This window comes from Sorex araneus, chromosome X (genome assembly GCF_027595985.1).
Source record: "Sorex araneus isolate mSorAra2 chromosome X, mSorAra2.pri, whole genome shotgun sequence".
Lineage (NCBI taxonomy): Eukaryota > Metazoa > Chordata > Mammalia > Eulipotyphla > Soricidae > Sorex > Sorex araneus.
In genome coordinates this window covers 324,472,140-324,491,455 of record NC_073313.1, presented here as the reverse complement: position 1 = coordinate 324,491,455, position 19,316 = coordinate 324,472,140, and the positions used below count along the sequence as shown (strand labels likewise).

At 37.4% G+C, this 19,316-nt stretch overlaps 1 protein-coding gene across 4 annotated transcripts in view; it reads left to right on the top strand.

The window, feature by feature from the left end:
- Window positions 1-19,316, top strand: part of USP34 (ubiquitin specific peptidase 34) — a 248,212-nt gene that overhangs the window by 106,860 nt on the left and 122,036 nt on the right. For all 4 annotated transcript variants that reach the window (XM_055121529.1, XM_055121528.1, XM_055121531.1 and 1 more), the window contains 8 exons: window positions 3,086-3,240; window positions 4,716-4,829; window positions 6,932-7,031; window positions 10,520-10,679; window positions 13,358-13,484; window positions 13,580-13,727; window positions 16,367-16,467; window positions 16,673-16,882. In XM_055121529.1, the coding sequence (XP_054977504.1) occupies window positions 3,086-3,240; window positions 4,716-4,829; window positions 6,932-7,031; window positions 10,520-10,679; window positions 13,358-13,484; window positions 13,580-13,727; window positions 16,367-16,467; window positions 16,673-16,882 (1,115 nt within the window). The remainder of the gene's footprint in view (window positions 1-3,085; window positions 3,241-4,715; window positions 4,830-6,931; window positions 7,032-10,519; window positions 10,680-13,357; window positions 13,485-13,579; window positions 13,728-16,366; window positions 16,468-16,672; window positions 16,883-19,316) is intronic.

Sequence of the window (19,316 nt, the reverse complement as noted above, 5' to 3'; positions counted from 1 at the left end):
AAACAAAAAATATATCTGGAAGTGAATCAAAACAATATCAGATAAGTTTCATATTTCTTTAGTTCTTACTGGAAAAATGTTAACTGCTTTTCTTAGAATTTCAGTAATGAGTGATTTGTTTTGTTTATTCCCATCCCAGTGCATATCGTATTGGTTCCTTTTGCATGGTCTTATAATACCGTCTACACTGTCATGTCACTGTCATCCTGTTACTCATCGATTGGCTCGAGCGGGCACCAGTAAAGTCTCCATTGTGAAACTTGTTACTGTTTTTGGCATATTGAATATTGCCAGGCTCTGCCATGCGGGCGGGATACTCTTTGGTAGATTGCCGGGCTTTCCAAGAGGGGCGGAAGAATCGAACCCGGGTCAGCTGCGTGCAAGTCAAACGCCCTACCCACTGCACTATCGCTCTGGCCCATTGCCTATAAGTGTGGATGGCAGTAATTCTTCCATTTATGAATGTACTTCTGTTTTATAGTTCATTCTGATTTCTTGTTTTTTGTTTTCCTGGGGTACAGATAGAATAAAGCAGAAAACCTCTCTTCTCCCACATCATATTGTTTTAATTTTTTTTTCTTTTTGGGTCACGCCCAGCAATGCTCAGTGGTTACTCCTGGCTTTGCACTCAGGAATTACTCCTGGCGGTGCTTGGGGAACCATATGGGATGCCAGGGATTGAACCCGGGTTGGCCGCGTGCAAGGCGAATGCCCTACCCGCTGTGCTATTGCTCCGGCCCCCTACACACATCATATTGTTTATTGACATTGTTCCTGTCAGATGTAGTACATTTATTTGGTGAGCTAGTGATGGTTTACATTATTCCAATAGCTATATTCTTTTAAAATCGATAACAAAAGTTTATACATTGCCTATTAAGTGTGGATGGCAGTAATTCTTCCATTTATGAATGTACTTCTGTTTTATAGTTCATTCTGATTTCTTGTTTTTTGTTTTCCTGGGGTGGTAGGTTTGGGGCATACCCAGCTTTGCTCAAGGCTTACTCCTGGCTCTGCTCAGCTATTTCTTTTTTTTTTTTATATATAGTTTATTATTTTTTTTATTGAGTCACTGTGAAAACAGTTACAGGGCTTTTAGGATCAAGTCTCAGTTATACTATGAACAAACACCCTTGATCCCTTCATCAGTGCACATGTTCCACCACCAAGAACCCCAGCATACCCCGCCTCCCACTCCCCCTCTGCCTGTGTCGCAGATGATTTTCACTTTACTCTCTTCTTACTTTGATGGTTTTGGGATTCTGGTATTAAGTCCAGAGGTATTTCTGCCAGCAGCTGCTACATTCTGAGATTTGTTTGTGTGCCCCTGGGATCATGGCTGTTCATGGGCGACCGCTTGGGGTCTCATTTGGGCAGGAGGCAGGGTTGGTTCTGCACACCCCCATCTTGAGATTCCCCACGAGACCCATCACTGCAAGCTCCTACCTCTCTGTCCAGTTGGTTCTGAATGGTGTCGGTCGCCATGCTGCTGCAAAGGGGCGAAGGCTGAGGGACGGAAACCCTTCCCCTCCCGGGGCCGCACGGGGCCATAGCTTAGTTCACAGTCCAGGAGTATATCTGCCAGCAGCCGCTGCTTTCCGAGATTGGTTTCTGTGCCTCTGGGATAATAGTCAGCTGTTTCTTTGGCCCCAATTATCTGATGACTTTTTAAGTACTCTTACTCATTTTCCTTACTTGCCTTTTTAATTAGCTAAATAAGTTTGAGTTATTACATATATTAAAGATTGTCATTTAAATTGACTACAAGATTCTTAAGTTCTTAGGTGAATGTAATATACACCTCAGTTAACTCTTTGTGTGATAAACAGTCTGATTAAACCATAAAGACTGATATTGCTAGTAGATGTGTATTTTCTTTCTTTTTTTTTTATCTCCTCCAATTTCTGAATCTTTTCTACTTTTCCTAAGAAAGACAGAGGGTGAAGTTTCTTATAGTTTTGGTGGTTCTGTTTTTTCAATTGAATCACCATCATATACGCTGTTAAATAGTTGTTCATGATTGGTTTCAGTCATAGAATGTTATAATACCCATCCCTTCCCAGTGTGTATTTTCCAACACCAACGTCCAATTTTTCCTCCTGCCACCCTTCTCCCCTCTTCCCCTTCTCACCTTCTCCCCCCCCCCGCCCTCCCCCCCCCCCCCCCCCACACACACACACTCCCCAGCTGCTTCTTTGGGAACAGCTCCAGCTTTTGGAACTTAACTTCTGTGATATAGTTTAGAAATTCATATGCTGCTTTTCTCCTACCCTTTTAGAGTTCTTCCTTTATCTATTTGCAGAATTGTGATTGCTGTCAAAATGCCATCTCTTTGATTCTTTTCAAGTTATGCTTTTAAATCATTTAATACTTGGGTTTAAAGACCATATGGAATTCATCATGTTATCACATTCTTCTGAACTTTGTTTCTTTTTTCTTTTTTTTTTTCTTTTGCTTTTTGGGTCACACCCGGTGATGCACAGGCGTTACTCCTGGCTCTACACTCAGGAATTACTCCTGGCGGTGCTCAGGGGACCATATGGGATGCTGGGATTCGAACCCGGGTCGGCCGCGTGCAAGGCAAATGCCCTACCCGCTGTGCTATTGCTCCAGTCCCCTGAACTTTGTTTCCTGATGTGTTGCAGTTGTCTGTTTTAGGAGACTGTGCCCATTTTGCTTATTCATCAGTGTTTGAGAATTTTCAAAAATGAATGCCTATGGGTATTTGATGTTTGTCTCCCACATGCATAGAATGAGCTTTGAAAATGATATCCACTTTAAATCTTTGAACTAATTCCTTAGCTTTGGGAATTTCTTCCGTGTTATCATGTTGATTTTACTGTAATGATTGTTCGTATTTTGGGGATAATGTATTTCCAAAATAGTGTTTCTGGGAACTAAGTGTTACATGTTTTTTGATGGTTTATGGTTTTTTATTATATTTTATGTAGATTATATGAAATCTTTTAAATTGTTTAATAAAGTGTCTCCCCTTATATTTTTGGATATATTGGTGTTTTTAATCCACTTAATTTAACAGAGATGTTGTATATACTATTATTTCAACCTTGTCTTTTTTCTTTAGGATTAAGTTTAGAGCAAGTCGACATTTTATGGCATTGTTTAGTAGAAGATTCTGAATGTTATGATGATGCTCTACATTGGTTTTTAAATCAAGTGCGAAGTAAAGATCAACATGCTATGGGGATGGAAACCTACAAGCATCTTTTCTTAGAGAAGGTAATTTTGCTTTCTGACAGATTAATTTCTGTTTCTTTATTATTTTCTTTTTAATTCTTGAAATACAAACAATGAACTTTTTACATTATTTTAAAAATAGACAAATGTACTCTCTTCCAGAAGTTCCTGTATAATTTTTGTCTTTCAGTGTTTATATGTAAATGAATATTTTTGTTTCGTTTTGTGCCACACCTGGCAGTGCTCAGGTTTTGTGCTCAGAGATAACTGCCGTCAGAGTTAGAGGGACTGGAGCTTGTGTGACCATATAAGCTTCTAGGGATGAAACCCTGGTTGGCTGTGCCTTACCTGATTGCTGTTGGCAAATACTTTACCCACTGTACTAGTGCTTCATCCCCTAAATACGTAGTTTACATTCACAAAAAAATTATCTTCCCAAATTGAAGTACTTAAACTAAAATAGATAAACACTAATAAGAGATGTGGAGTAATTTGATGCTTATTTTTAAAAATTATTAGCATTATATATCAGTTTTCAGTAGTGGTATACACACCCACAAAATGGAATATATATTCTTTGACTCTGAAAATTAAATGGTTGGACTTCACAGTGTAACCAGATCTCCAGATTTATAGTTCCATTCTAGAATGCCTTTTTATGAATTTAATTTTTGGGGCCACACCAATTCTGCACTCAGGAATTACTCCAGGTAGTGGTCAGAGGATAATAGGTTGGCTGTATGCAAAGCAAATACCCTACTTGCTGTACTATCTCTCAGAATGTCATTTTAGGAACAAAGCATAGATAAAAATTATTTTTCAATTCCAGTTTTTGTTTCTTCACCAAATGTCACAGTTGGTTCAGGTGTCAAAAATCCATTTAAACTTTGACACATCTATCATAAAGCAATAAGCATTTATTTATTTATTTATTTATTTATTTATTTATTTATTTATTTATTTATTTATTTATTGTTTTGGGGTCACACCCAGGGATGCTCAGGGTAACTCCTGGCTTTGCACATAGTAATTACTCCTGGCAGTGCTTGGAGGACCATATGGGATGCCGGGGATTGAACCCAGGTCTGCAGCATGCAAGGCAAATGCCCTACCCACTGTACTGCTCTGGCCCCAACAATGGGCATTTTAATTTGTACTTGTTTTTGAGGCTATAAAGGCTCTCTGTGGACTAAATCTTTTATGATAGATTTAGGTAAATATGAATGAAGTTAGTATATAAATTATGTCACTAGATCCAGGACAAAGCTACAGGTAGACCTCCATAATGTCAGCCTCTTAGTTGTACATCAACTGTATGGATAATTACACATTCCATAACTGTATGACATATAAGGCTAGCAAATGATAAAGTGCTGTATTAATTTTCTTTGACTTGGGTGCATCATGAAAATAGAGGACTTGAGTAACATTTTGTTATTTAAAATTTTGATATTATCACTTAAAATTTGAGGTCTTGAATAATAAACTCGCTGAAAAAAAATTTTCTTTTTATAAAGATGCCACAGCTAAAACCGGAAACGATTAGCATGACTGGCTTAAACCTATTCCAGCATCTCTGTAACTTGGCTCGGTTGGCTACCAGTGCCTATGATGGTGGTTCAAACTCTGAGGTATGGATTCAGACTTGTCACTGTCAGCATGTGCCAATTTTCTTTTATTCTCCAAATTAGATTTCTTGGATGTTATAGCCTAATAACCATTTAATTTACTATTGGAAGTTATGCATTTGGGTCTTTTTCAGGGTAGGGGGGCAAATCTGGCAATACTCAAGGTTTACTCCTGGCTCTGCACTCAGGAATCATTCCTTGCAGTGCTCAGGGGGAACATATAGGATACTGGGGAGCAACCAGGGCTGGCTCCCTACCTGCTATATACTATCTTCCTCGCCCTAATTTTGTGTTTTTTTTAAAAACTGGTTTCTGGTAGTTGTATGCAGGAAATTTGATGATATTTTATTACAAAAGGTAACCTAAGTTATGTGTAATGAAAAGTTAATTAACTTTTCTTGATTTAATAAGGAAGAGATCATCTGCATTGTTAGTCCTTATAAGCCTGATAATCAGGTAATTTTGTCATGATAGAAAGATTTATCTTAAATCTAAATTTTAAGCTATTTGTTATAAGTTTTTTGTTGCTCTTGGAAAACTTTGTTTTAAAGAGTTTGCCAAACTGTAAAACCAGTTTGTCGGTAACTTTTGTTCAGAAATAAAATCTCCCTAAAGCATCTCTGATCATGAGACATGATGATCAAATTTCATTTACCAAAAACTTCCACTTTTTTTTTTTCTTTAATGAATCACTTTGGGGTACAGTTCCAGACTTACAAATTTTCGTGGTTATTTCAGTCATACAATGGATCGAGTGCCCATCCCTCCACCAGTGCCTGTTCACCACCAGTGTTCCCAGTATCCCTCCCATCCTCCCCGCCCCCCGCCTCTGTGACAGGCCATTCCCTTATACTCTCTCTATCCTTTAGGGTTTTGTGGTCTGCAGTGCAAGTATTGAATGGCCATCATGTTCGGTCTGTAGTCTACTTTCAGCACGCATCTCCCATACCTAGTGGGCCCTCTAAACACTCTTTACTTGGTGGTCCCTTCTTTATCTGAGCTATCTTTTCCCCCAGCATGTGAGGCCATCTTGGCCTGGTACTTAATCTCTGTTATCCCTGGGTGTTAGTCTTCCATACTGTTACTTTATATTCCCAAGTGAGTGCTATCTTTCTATGTCTGTCAAACTTCCGCTATCTTAGTAGCGGCAAGCTTCTGCTTGCCTTCTTGGCCATCAGATTTTGTTGTATGCATTATTTCTTTTTGTCCTAACACAAACTTTATTTTATTTTATTTTATTTTTTTTTGACTTGCGGGCCTTACCTGCCAGCACTTAGGGCTGACATGAAAGGCAAGTGACCTACCTATGCAGTCTGCTAGCTCTCTGGTCCACCAGACTTTTATTCATTTACTTACTTTTATTTATTTTTAATTAGAGAACTGTGAGTTGCTGATCATTGCATTTTAGGCAGATACTATTTCAACATCAATATTACCACCATAGTCTGCTTGCCTCCACCAGTATTTTGTTTTTGTTTTTATTTCTTGTTTTTTGGACCATACCTGGGAATGCTCATGGGTTTCTTCTGGCTGTGCACCTAGGAATTATTCTTTTTTTTTTTTTTTTTTTGCTTTTTGGGTCACACCTGGCGATGCACAGGGGTCACTCCTGGCTCTGCACTCAGGAATTACCCCTGGCCGTGCTCAGGGGACCATATGGGATGCTGGGATTTGAACCCGGGTCGGCCGCGTGCAAGGCAAACGCCCTACCCGCTGTGCTGTTTCTCCAGCCCCTAGGAATTATTCTTGGCAGTGTTCAGTGGATCATGTAGGATGTTGGAGATTGAATTTGGAATAGCAGGTGCAAGACAGGGTCCTACTCATTGTACTATGTTCTGGCCCAAATATTTTAATGTCTTTCCTAAAATGTATTTAGGACACTACAGGTATATTTCAGTAATTGAAGAAATTTTCACGACCGTCTCTAACAGCAGTTATATATATATATATATATATATATATATATATATATATAAAATAGCAGTTCTTTTAAATACTTGATTGAATTTTAAAAGCTCTGATATGTGTAACTTAAACCTATTCAATCTTCTGATCATTTACATTGTCTAATAAATAAAGTTTATAAATAAAAGTTTTCTTCTCAGCTTTGTGGCATGGACCAGTTTTGGGGCATTGCATTAAGAGCACAATCCGGTGATGTCAGTCGAGCAGCTATCCAGTACATCAATTCTTATTATATTAATGGTGAGTAATTTGAAATACTATTTCTAACAAGTAATTTTTTTTCATTTTAAATTTTTTTCAATGAATTTTTATTTCCATATGAATTTTCAGGGCGTAGATTTATGCCTCTACATATGCATAGTTATTACTACCACTACCACTCAAAAAATCACTCTTAATTTCTCCCATGTCCCTTCCCTTTTCCTTTGGTAATCAGTACAATTTTTACTGAATCTGGAAGTTGATTTTTGTTGTCTGTTCCTGGTTTATTAGTCTTATATATTACACATTTGAGTAAAATGCCTAATACCTGTCTTTTGATTAAAATCTCTAATGGTTGTCCTTCACTTAGTATAATCATGTCAGGTACTATCCACTGAATTGACTTTTGAGTACATGACTACATATTTTTTGATGGTAGAGTAGTAGATCCGTGACTCCTCTAGTTATTCATTATTAACAAACTTTAGGTAATTTCTAGCTTGTCCGTCTTTTTATTCCCCTAAACATAGTTATATGTCAGTATTATATTTTAATTTAATCACCATGAATTAGTTGCAGAATTATTCATGATTGAGTTTCAGTCATATTCCAACACCATTACCTTGGGGCATTTGTAATTTCCCTGCTCTATTTCTTTATATCATCCATATGATTTAGATCATTCTGTCTTTTCCTCTCTGACTCACTTCACTCAGCATGATACCCTCCAGATGTAGAGTTTTTAGGGCTGTTTATGTATGGTATCATGTCTTCTGCTAAAAATGAGATCTTGACTTTGCCTATCCGATGCCTTTGATATCTTTCTCTTGCCTAATTGCTGTGGCAAGTACTTCCGATACTATCTTGAATAGCAGTGGTGAGATTGGGCTACCTTGTCTTGTGCCTGATCTTACAGGTAAGACTTACAGTTTTTTCATTATTGAGTATAATTTTTGCTGAAGGCCTGTGGTAAAATGACTTTGACTATGTTAAAGAATGTTTCTTCAACTTCCATTTTGTTGGGCATTTTTAGCATGAATGGGTGCTAGATTTTGTCAGATATGTTCTCTGCAGCTATTGATGTGACCATCTGTTCTTACTGGTCTGGTGTGGTACATTGATTGACTTATGTTAAACTAAGCTTGCATCCCATATGAATCCAAATTGATCATGGTGTACGACCTTTTTGATTTGTTGTTGGGTTCAGTTTGCTAGTCTTTATTGATGATCTTTGCATTTATGTTTATTGGGGATGTTGGATTCAATTTCTTAATTTATCCTGTCACATTGTGTTTCTAAATCGATGCATATAAGCTATTGACATTGAGTGAAATTACTGTCAGAGAGTTTTGTGCCATCTTTCTTTTTTTTTTTTTTTTTTTTGCTTTTTGGGTCACACCCAGCGATGCTCAGGGGGGTTACTCCTGGCTTTGCACTCAGGAATTACTCCTGGCGGTGCTGGGGGACCATATGGGATGCCGGGGATCGAACCCGGGTCGGTCGTGTGCAAGGCAAACGCCCTACCCGCTGTGCTATCGCTCCGGCCCCTTTGTGCCATCTTTCTGAGGAAGCTTGCTATGTTTGTAAGCGTGTCTTGTCTGTAAATTTTGCTGGGGCTTGAACCTCAGTCAGCCATGTGCAAGGCAAATGTCTTAGTTGCTCTACTATTGCTCTGACCCTCTGCTTTGTCTTGTCTTAGATTTGCCCCTGCAGCCCTTGCAGGGTTGATTTTGAGTCTGTGTCACTCCTGAGTTGTTTATTCATGAAATTCTGTATTATCTTTCAAATATGAATGAAAGTCTGGCTGGCTAATGTATTCTTGATGAGATGTTCATTTCATTGAGGCTTTTTTTTTTTAAAACTATATCCCATCTTTGCCTTTGGGCCTGCTGGATTTTGTTTGATATATCTGCTATAAATCTTTATATGTAGCTTCCTTCCTTTATCGTGCTACTCTCTGTTTTTTGTCATTCTGATTAGGATGTGTGTTGGAGTCTTTTTATTTGGGTTTCTTTTAGCTGTACCCTTTGGACCTCTTGGATCTGGGTGTATGTACTCTTCAGTTCTGGGAAATTCTCAGCAGTGATCCATTTGACTGTTGATTTTTCATTGGGCTTGTCTTCTATCTTCTTCTTCTTCTTTTTTTTTTTTTTTGGGTCACACCCGGCAATGCACAGGGGTCATTCCTGGCTCATGTGCTCAGGGGACCATATGGGATGCTGGGATTCGAACCCAGGTAGGCCGCGTGCAAGGCAAACGCCCTACCCGCTGTGCTATCACTCCAGCCCTGGGCTTGTTTTCTTGACCCTCTGGGACCCCAACAATCTGTATGTTGTTTTTCTTGAATTCATTTCAGCATTTTCTATTGTGCTGTTTATTTAACCCCACCCCCTTCTCTTACGGTGTTGTCTGGGGTTTTCCTTCATCTCATTTTGTTGACTTATTTTTTAGTTTTTGTTTTTAGTTTTAGTTCTGTCATTTCCAATTCTACTTTTTCACAATTTTCTGTGTTTCCTTGACTACCTATTCTACAATCTTTTGGAGTTCAGTGAATATCTTCACTATTTTTTCTCTAAATTTCTGCTTTTTGTTTTCTTTTTTTCCTTTTTGGGTCACACCCGGCAATGCACAAGGGTTACCTCCTGGCTTTGCACTCAGGAGTTACTCCTGGCAGTGCTCGGGACCATATGGGATGCTGGGAATTGAACCCGGGTCAGCCGCGTGCAAGGCAAATGCCCTACCCGCTGTGCTATTGCTCCAGCCCCTCTAAATTTCTGTTCTGATAGGCTGTAGAGCTGGTTAGTACTGGTGAGTCTTCTATGTTACTATCTTTGGTTAATAGTGTCCTGGTTCTGTGTTTTGTTTTTTCCCATTGTCATTTGGGGAGGAGAGTTTCCCTTTCTTTGTTCATGCCTTTCTGTCTCCAGGGAGTTCACTGGGGGAGCTAGCTGCTTGGTGCCCTGTTCGTTCTCTGAAGATGATCTCTTGAGCCAGTTTGTTATTATTAGGTGTTTAGAGTTTCTTTGCTATTTCCAGGTGGTGTTTAATGCCCTTGACCTTTCTCTTACTGTCTTTTCCTTTCTGTGGTCCTTGCTACCACCACTACCATTTTAAGATTTTTGTGGGGGTGGTGGTTGCAACTAGGTTTGACTGAATATTAGCACAGTGTGGATAGAGGTAGCCAAGCTTTTCATATGTGAATTTAGCATATGAGGCCAGAGTATTCCCTGTGGTATGTGTAAGGAAGATTTGCAGCTGTGGATGCGAATTAGCTCTAAGCATACAATGGTCATCTTTTTTCAGACCTTTTAGGTGGGGCAGATGTGTCTCTGCTGAGACAGTGACTGGTAGGGGATGCTGAGGTTTATGTAGTTTGTGGGCTCCCAGGCTCCCAGTTCCTGGCGTTGTCACTGCCCCTTTCTGGCAGGTAATGGTTTTATTTCATTTCATTTTGTCTTTTAATCAGAGTTTTCATTTACTTGTAGTTCAGCAAGTTTGATGTACGTGTCTAAACATCTTGTTTTTAGGTAAAACGGGTTTGGAGAAGGAACAAGAATTTATTAGTAAGTGTATGGAGAGTCTTATGATCGCTTCTAGCAGTCTTGAACAGGAATCACACTCAAGTCTCACAGTTATAGAAAGAGGACTCCTTATGCTCAAGACTCATCTGGAAGCCTTTAGAAGAAGGTAATTTGAAATAACATTATAACAATAAATTAAGAGTCATTGCTGTCATGTCCAAAAATTTATGAAAAACTGAAGGTTTTATTTGGGTCAGTATAAAAGCAAAATTTCACACTCAAAATGAAAAGTCAATACATTGTAAGTTTTACACACATATGTGCCATTTTACTAGGGAATTGGCAATATAGTTTCCATAAAAATATTGCTGAGCATTAAAAAATCTTTAGACTCTGAAGCTGTGCATGAATATAAATCCTTAAACAAAATTTTATCTCAGAAGAATATACTATGATTAAAAAAGACAGAACACCAGTACCAGAATTTCACTAAAACTCCCACCAAGAACGTCAGTAATCTCTCATAGTTGAATCAAGTTGAGTCATTTGTTTCATTTGCTGTTTTTTTTTCTTCCTGGACTAGGAGACAGTATTTTAATTTTGAATTTCCATTTACCATGGAAACATGATCAAAAGTTCTGTGTTAATGAATATCTGTATAATTAATTTAGACATACCCTGTGTAATACAGAAATAAAGCAAATTAACATTTATGAATATATCGACTGAATTTGAAGGTGAGTAGATAGTTTTAAGAAATTGTTTGTTAAAATCATTAACTATGAGTAAATGTAAAAATACAAAGAACTGTTGGAAAAACTGTTAAAATTAGTAAGTTTGGGACATTGTAGCTTAGTTTGATAATGTAAAAGTCAGGTTTCTACTCGTTTACAAAATATCAAAAATTCTGAATAAAGACTTCTTATAAATAACATGGCTCCGTATCTTAAAACATCTGGACACTGCAAAATCCGAATGTTTTTGAAGAATGTATAAGGGAATCTTAGCGAATCACAGAAACTTCACAGAATCTCTTTATAGAAATATTCAGACATTACAGCAAAAAGTAAAACATACTTACTATTTAAAATTCAGATACTACACTGATAATGCTATGGAAAATGAAATTTACCTATTTTTACTAGCGACCCATAACTTCAACTCAATTGAATATGTTCTTGTAATAATTTTCTCTATGTGACAGATCAACAGACAACAAACTAGAAAATTCTGTTTTTCAGACCTTTACGTACTTAAAATGTTTTAGAATAGTTTTATAGAATTAAGTTTTATAGAATTTAGTTTTAACTTATATCTAGTTTAATCAGTTATAGTTTTGAATTCCCTTTATAGATAGATGTAGATGTATATAACTCAGTATTTATGAAAAGAAATTGTACTATCCTTAATAATACAAAGTTTTTTATAATTTTGATGCTTACTTTAAATTTATATAAATGTTTATGAAGTGGCAAATAGAATTTTGGAAAAAGATCAAATGATTATTCCACAAACAAAAAATCAGCTAATTTTTGCCTAGGTATTTTCATGCAAAACCTTGTGCAGAACTATTATCCAGTTTTAATTGTTTAATGTGCCTATATATGAATATAAAATTATCCAAAAATGTCACAAAACATAATTACTGTATGTATAATTGCTACATTAAAGTTATAAATAAGGGCTGGAGCGATAGCACAGCGGGTAGGGCGTTTGCCTTGCACGCGGCCGACCCGGGTTCAAATCCCAGCATCCTGAGCACTGCCAGGAGTAATTCCTGAGTGTAGAACCAGGAGTTACCCCTGTGCATCGCCGGGTGTGACCCAAAAAAGAAAAAAAAAATTTAAAGTTATAAATAAAAGAATTTTAAGTTTTTAAAAGATATGGTTATGTTTTGCCTCATCAGTATAGAAACTCTTGTAGGGGCTCAAGTCCATTTATTTTCCTACTTGCCCTCCTATTTGAGAATATGTGATCAGTTTTAGACATTGATCTTTTTTTTTTTTTTTTAAAGTAAATTCAGGTATCCCGGATCCTGTCTTCAACAACCGAAAATCAGTTAAAAAATTGACAAAATTTAGTGAGTGTCTCACTAGATTTGCCTGCCTCCTTTCAAATAATAGTTTTTGTAATTATTTAAAAATTTTTGCAGTCATGGAATCAGCTCTCAAATTCTGTTAGACTGGGTAACCTGTATTTCCTAAAATGTTACTTGTCTGTACAAAATACTTAATACTTTTTTCTCCTCTTCTGAAACATAGGATTGACAGCTTGTTATTTCAGTTGCTGGAGTTGCTTTCTTTTTTTGAATACTTCCTGTCTCTATAATGCCCTTCCCACATACTTTTTTTGTTTAAGGAATTTTGCTTGTGATCCTATCAGGCATTGAACAGGACCACCTCACACAATGCAGAGTATGTGCTCTACCAGACAATGAGCTATGTCCCTTCTAGTCCCACCATTCCTACCCTGAAATATATCCATAATTTTATTTTTCTTCCAATAACTTTTCTTGATGTTTTGTTCTGAGCAATTAACTTAATCTATATATACATTTAAGTTTTTGTTGTTTTTAGTTATGGCTTAACATTAATAATGTCTTTATGTTTTATGTACAAGTTCCTGCACCTTCACCACTACCATCACCACCACCACTCCAAATTACACATTTAAATTTGATACAGAATGGTGAATCTGAACTTAAATTTGTTCTGGAAAGTACATGGAATGTGCTAGAATTCTGGATTTTTTTTTCATGTTGTAAAACATGGGGAAAAAAGCAATTTTAATATTAGAATGGTTTAAAGTGATACCTTTTCTGTGTTTCATTTTTATGTGTTGTAGGTTTGCCTATCATCTTAGACAATGGCAAATTGAAGGCACTGGTATTAGTAGTCATTTGAAAGCGCTGAGTGACAAACAGTCTCTTCCACTAAGGGTTGTATGCCAGCCAGCTGGACTTCCTGACAAGGTATAACAGAGCTTTAGTTTAGAAATTGATAACATTTCCCATTTCAAATATCAGTTCTTTTTGTATTTTTAAATTGGTTGCATCTCATATTTCAGATGACTATTGAAATGTATCCTAGTGACCAGGTAGCAGATCTTAGGGCTGAAGTAACTCATTGGTATGAAAATTTACAGAAAGAACAAATAAATCAACAAGCTCAGCTTCAAGAGTTTGGTCAAAACAGCCGAAAAGGAGAGTTTCCCGGTAAGTTCAACAGTTTAGATTTTCTTGGCTATTTGACTTCCTTCCTTCCTTCCTTCCTTCCTTCCTTCCTTCCTTCCTTCCTTCCTTCCTTCCTTCCTTCCTTCCTTCCTTCCTTCCTTCCTTCCTTCCTTCCTCCCTCCCTCCCTTCCTCCCTCCCTCCCTCCCTCCCTCCCTCCCTCCCTCCTTCCCTTCCTTCCCTTCCTTCCCTTTCTTTCTTTTCTTTCCTTTCTTTACTATGATGTTGTACAGTAGTTTTTCTCCCCCGAAGTGACCAGTGCCCACCCTAGCTGGTAGCCATTGGGATAATTATGGGGTGGGTAGTAACCTCAGATGCCTCTAGGAGATGAAACCTATTTTTTGTTCTCTTTTAAAGAAGGTAAATTTCCACAGTGCTGCTGGTTTTTTCTGCTAAGGGAGGCAGTAGGGCAGATAAATTTTGGAAGTTCTTGGAAAATGTATACATTTTAGGTTTGAACATTTACTCTTTGAAGACTTTTAGTTGTGTTCATGACTTCCCTCTTCAAGTCCTACCCTTGTATGGTACATTTTGATTTCAAAAGAGATTTAAAAGTTGTTTCACTAATTTTGCTCCAAATTGACAGAATAAGCAGAAGTTGACTTTATCCTAGTTAGAGCAGTGGCCCTTCCATTGGAGTAGGATGGTCTTCCCATTCAATTCAGTGGGGAATATGTATGTCAGGAAACTGTTTTCTATTAAAATCACTGTTCTTAACCTGTTTTTTTAAAAGACCAGTATTTATTTACTTGATTTTTGAACTATACACTGCTTTGCTCAGGGCTTACTCCTGGCTCTGTGCTCAGAGATCACTCCTGAAGGGCTTGGGGAACCATATGGGCTACTGGGGATCAAACCTGGATTGGTCATTTTCGGGGAAAATGCCCTACCTATTATCTCTATAGTCCCTCCATTTCTTCTTTTAATGAATGAGATTTAAAAAAAATTTTTTTAAAAAAAAGGTAAATTCAGGTGTTAATTGCAGGTAATTTTCCTTGTTTGTTTATCTCCACAATTCGGCTTCCGGAAATCAGTGTTAAGCAGTATGAGAGTTATTATTACATTTAATGTTTACCTGTTTTAATTTAAATTAGTTTAATTTTACCTTTTTTGTCATTTTGGTAGATTTTTTTTTCACTCACGTGGGACCATATAAAAATACTATCCTTTTAAATACTACCCCTTCTCTCAAAAGTCTTTTTTGTGCATTTCTTCTTCCTCCAAAAAAGGTATTATAAGAAGCACATTTCCCTTTTCCTCCAAAAAGCTACCATGTTTAGAAATTTGTCATGGTGCTTAGAATATATATTTGATTCTTATGGTTACCAGTAGTACATTTGAGAAAAACTTTTTAATTACTTTGATGTTCTATCTTCTGTTTTTATCGTTCCTCTTTTCCTAAAGCTATTTCTCACCAGAGAAGCTATTTTTAACTTAAATTTTATAGGGTTCAGTTTCTATAATTTATGATATTCTCAGCTTTATTTTGAGACCGTCTTTTGAATTTTACTTTTTTGCTGGCTTCCTTTTTAATATCTGAAAGCTTTTCTTTTATACTCTGAATATTCCTTTTTATAATTTTAGTACATTTTTGGGATTGATGCCATTTCCCCTTTAATTATAGACTATTATATTAAATCCATACTGATAATGCCTTTGGTTTTGCTTGAGAATGTAATTATTTTTGTTAGTTTGATCTTGTCTTTTATTTTCATTTTTGTTATATAGATTCAAGTTCACATTTTATTTATGTGTGTTGCCTTTGTTTGTTTAGTTCTTAGCTTTTTTCCAAAACAGGGCTGGAACAGTACTACAGCCTTGCATGTAACCAAGCCAGCTTTGAACCTTGGCACTCCATATGGATCCCTGAGCACCTCTGAGTGTTATCCAAAATCCCAAATTAAATAAAATACTAACAATTGAAAGTGCCATAACTGGTGGTGCTCAGGCCTTACTCCTGGCTCTGTACTCAGGAATCACCCCTGTAGGTGCTCTGTGGTGCCTGGGATCAAAGCCTGGTGAATCTGGTGAAAGGCAAATGCTCTACCCTCTATACTAGCATGCTGGCCCCTGATAACGAAAATTTTAAGATGCTCTTTGCCATTAAAGGAAGCATAATTTTCTTCTTTCTGAGCATTCATTAGTATAGAATTTAATTTTTATGTACTAATTTTGGTGGACTTTTCTGCATTTGTTAAGAAATACTATTTAAAGGCTAAGGAGATAGCTTACATCTTATAGTACATGCCTGTTATTTCCAGGTTTCTGGTTTTGGCTCCTTATAATTTGGATTGGATTCTCAGCATAGTTCCTCAAGTACCAAGTTGGGAGTAACTCCTGAGTATTACCAGGCATGTTAAAAAACACATTAAATAGGGACCAGAGAAATAGCACAGCAGGTAGTGTGCTTGCCTTGCATGGGACCAACCTGGTATGATCCCTTTAGACTCCTGTTTGTCCCCTGAGCCCTTCCAGAAGGGATCATTGAGTGTAGAGCCAGCTAGGAGTAAGGTCGGAACATAGCTGGGTGTGCTCTCCCTACCCTCCCATCCCTCTGAGAGCAAACAACAACAAACCCATTAAATAAAATAGGATAACTTTCATTTTCGGTTCTTTTTAAAAGGAGGCCTCATGGGACCTGTCAGAATGATTTCATCTGGACATGAATTAACAACAGATTATGATGAAAAAGCACTTCATGAGCTTGGTTTTAAGGATATGCAGGTACACAATAATGTGGTTTTAGTTTCAGTCATCTGTTTTCTAGTTGATAGTCGAATAGTCAAGGCACAGTTCTAGCAGTTAATGTTTTTGCTCTATTAAAATTGTTAGTGAGGTTATTTTATGTTTTAGAGATTTAGTATAAACCTATAACTTGATATTTCTAATTTTATGTTGTTGATTTTCCACTATTGCTCCTGTTTTATAGATGGTGTTTGTTTCTTTGGGTGCACCAAGGAGAGAACGGAAAGGGGAAGGTGTTCAGCTACCAGCATCTTGCCTACCTCCCCCTCAGAAGGACAACATTCCAATGCTTTTGCTTTTACAAGAACCTCACTTGACTACACTCTTCGATTTATTAGAGATGCTTGCATCATTTAAGCCACCCACAGGAAAAGTGGCAGTGGAAGACAGTGAGGTGATTATGTAGAATTCCTCCTCTCGGAGTCTCTTTTTTTCTCTTCTGTTGAATCTAAGTTTTCTCTATAGTCATTTTATAAAATCGAGGAACCCAGTGATTACTTTATTAGACATTGAGGTCTTTAATATGGCTCAGAAGTACTGTTAAAAGTATTGTGTTAGTACAAGGATCAAAATAGGCTCTTTTTAGCCTTCATCAACTATAGTGGCAAAGAGAGATAGTTGACATTTGACATACCCAACAGTTTAAAATAAACTTATCATTTCTGACACAGATAGTTAAGACTGAAATATATTTTTTTGAGGATGGCAATAAAGAACCATTTGTATATCGTTTGATCAGGAAAGACAGAAATCTAGAGTGGATGTAAAGGGGCTAATTGAATAAGTAAGCAAAAAAATTGCCTATGCTGTTGTTTCACTTATATCGCCAATACAAGGAAGAGTAGTAAGGCCTAGGAATTACTAGAGAACAAGTTTATAGAAGATAGAGTATTAAAGATTAGTGAGTGGAATTAGAGAAATATAATTGAGAAGGTGTGGATAGCATAATTACTGTAAATCATTTCCATTGTGTTCAAAGTAAAGGAGACTTTACTTGGAGGGCTCTTTATTTAAATGATTTTAGTTAGAGGGAGAGACACATGTTTTCGATTTGGGCAAGTGTGATATGTAGTGGGTCAGGTGCTTAACCTGTAGGTGGCCCAGGTTTGATCTCCAGCATCTCATATGGTTCCCTGTATTCCACCAGGAGTAATCTCTGAGTTGTAGAGCTGGGAGTTAACCCTTAGTTTTATTGAGTGGCACCTCAGAAACAAAAAATAAAGGTATTAGGTTTCTTTGGCAAGAATTAAAAAGAAGTAACATGGTGCATAATGCACTAATAACTTAATGGTGCCCTGGAATGTTATGGAATGATGAGGAAAAACTAAGAGGACTACAGATCCAAACAGCAATCTGATAGTGGATTGGATTAGCAGTGAAGTATAGACTAGGTTTTAGGAAGAAGGAAATCAAAGGTATCCAGGATTCTAGCATGAACAGCTGAATAGAATATACTTGAGATGGTAAAGAGTGGAAGTCAGTGGGTCATCAAGTGGAGGTTCAAGTAAGCAGTTGGTGGATGGAGAGAGAACACAGGGGTTAAGACACTTTCCTTGTGTGCAGCTGAACTGGAGTTCAATAAGTGACACTGCATATGGTCCACTGAGTAATGTCAGGGCTTAAAAAGACGCCCCACTTTTCTGTCCTTCCTCACCCCCCGTAGAAAAAGGAAAATAAAAAAAGTTGGAAATAAGAGGGCTTGAGAGATACTACAGTTCGTAGAGCATTGTCTTGCATGCAGCCTACCCAGGCTTAGCCCCCATTATTCCTTATGGTCTTCTTAGCACCTCTGGGAGTAATCCCAGGGCACAACTAGTTGTGTCCCCAAACTGCCCCCAAAAAAAATTTAAAGAAAAATTAAGCAATTCCGTCTATGAATTTGGTCCCAAGAGAAGAGGTTTAATCTAGAGAAGTCTGTAACTTATTACTACAGAAATGATAATATAAAGAATATGTATGAAGGTACCTAAAACAATCATTTTCAGTCCATTGACTTTTTTAGGCTGGAGCCATAGCACAGTGGTTGGGCGTTCACCTTTCACGTGGCCGACCCATGTTCGATTCCTCCGTCCCTCTCGGAGAGCCCGGCAAGCTACCGAGAGTATGGAGCCCGCACGGCAGAGCCTGGCAAGCTACCCGTGCATATTGGATATGCCAAAAGCGGTAACAATAAGTCTCTCAATGAGAGACGTTACTGGTGCCCGCTCGAACAAATCGATGAGCAACGGGATGACAGTGACTTTTTTAATGCCTTTAAATTATTTTAAAATGTTCGTTGATATGGCTTATCCTGTGAGCGTCTTGAGTGACAGATTTGGGCTGGAGATATAGCAGTTAAGGCACTTGTCTTGTACAAGGCTGACCTGGATTTGATCCTTGGCATCCCATATGATCTATGAGCAACCACCAGAAGTGATTCCTGAGTACAGAGTTAGGAGTAACCCGTGAGCATCCCCAAAACAAAGAAACAAACCAGATTGAGTGGCAAATAAAAGTAGTGATGCTTTGATGACTTTTCTTATGTTAAGCAATTGTATTTTCTTTTCCAAGAATGTTAAATATTACTTAACATTGTTAGATGTTCAAAATTTCCAAAGTATGTTTGTGCAATGGTAGCTCCTATTTTTGAATCCTCTATTTTTTCAGAATTTTACTTGTTTTGACACAACCTTAATTCCCTAAGAAATTTCCTTGCTTTTTTTTCAGGGAGGAAAATAATACGTGACCATGAATCTCCATTTCCTCACTTTTTAATGTTTAAGCCCCATCTACTTTGCGAGATGGAAATGGATGATAGTATTACTGACTTTTTGTGTGTGTGTGGTTTT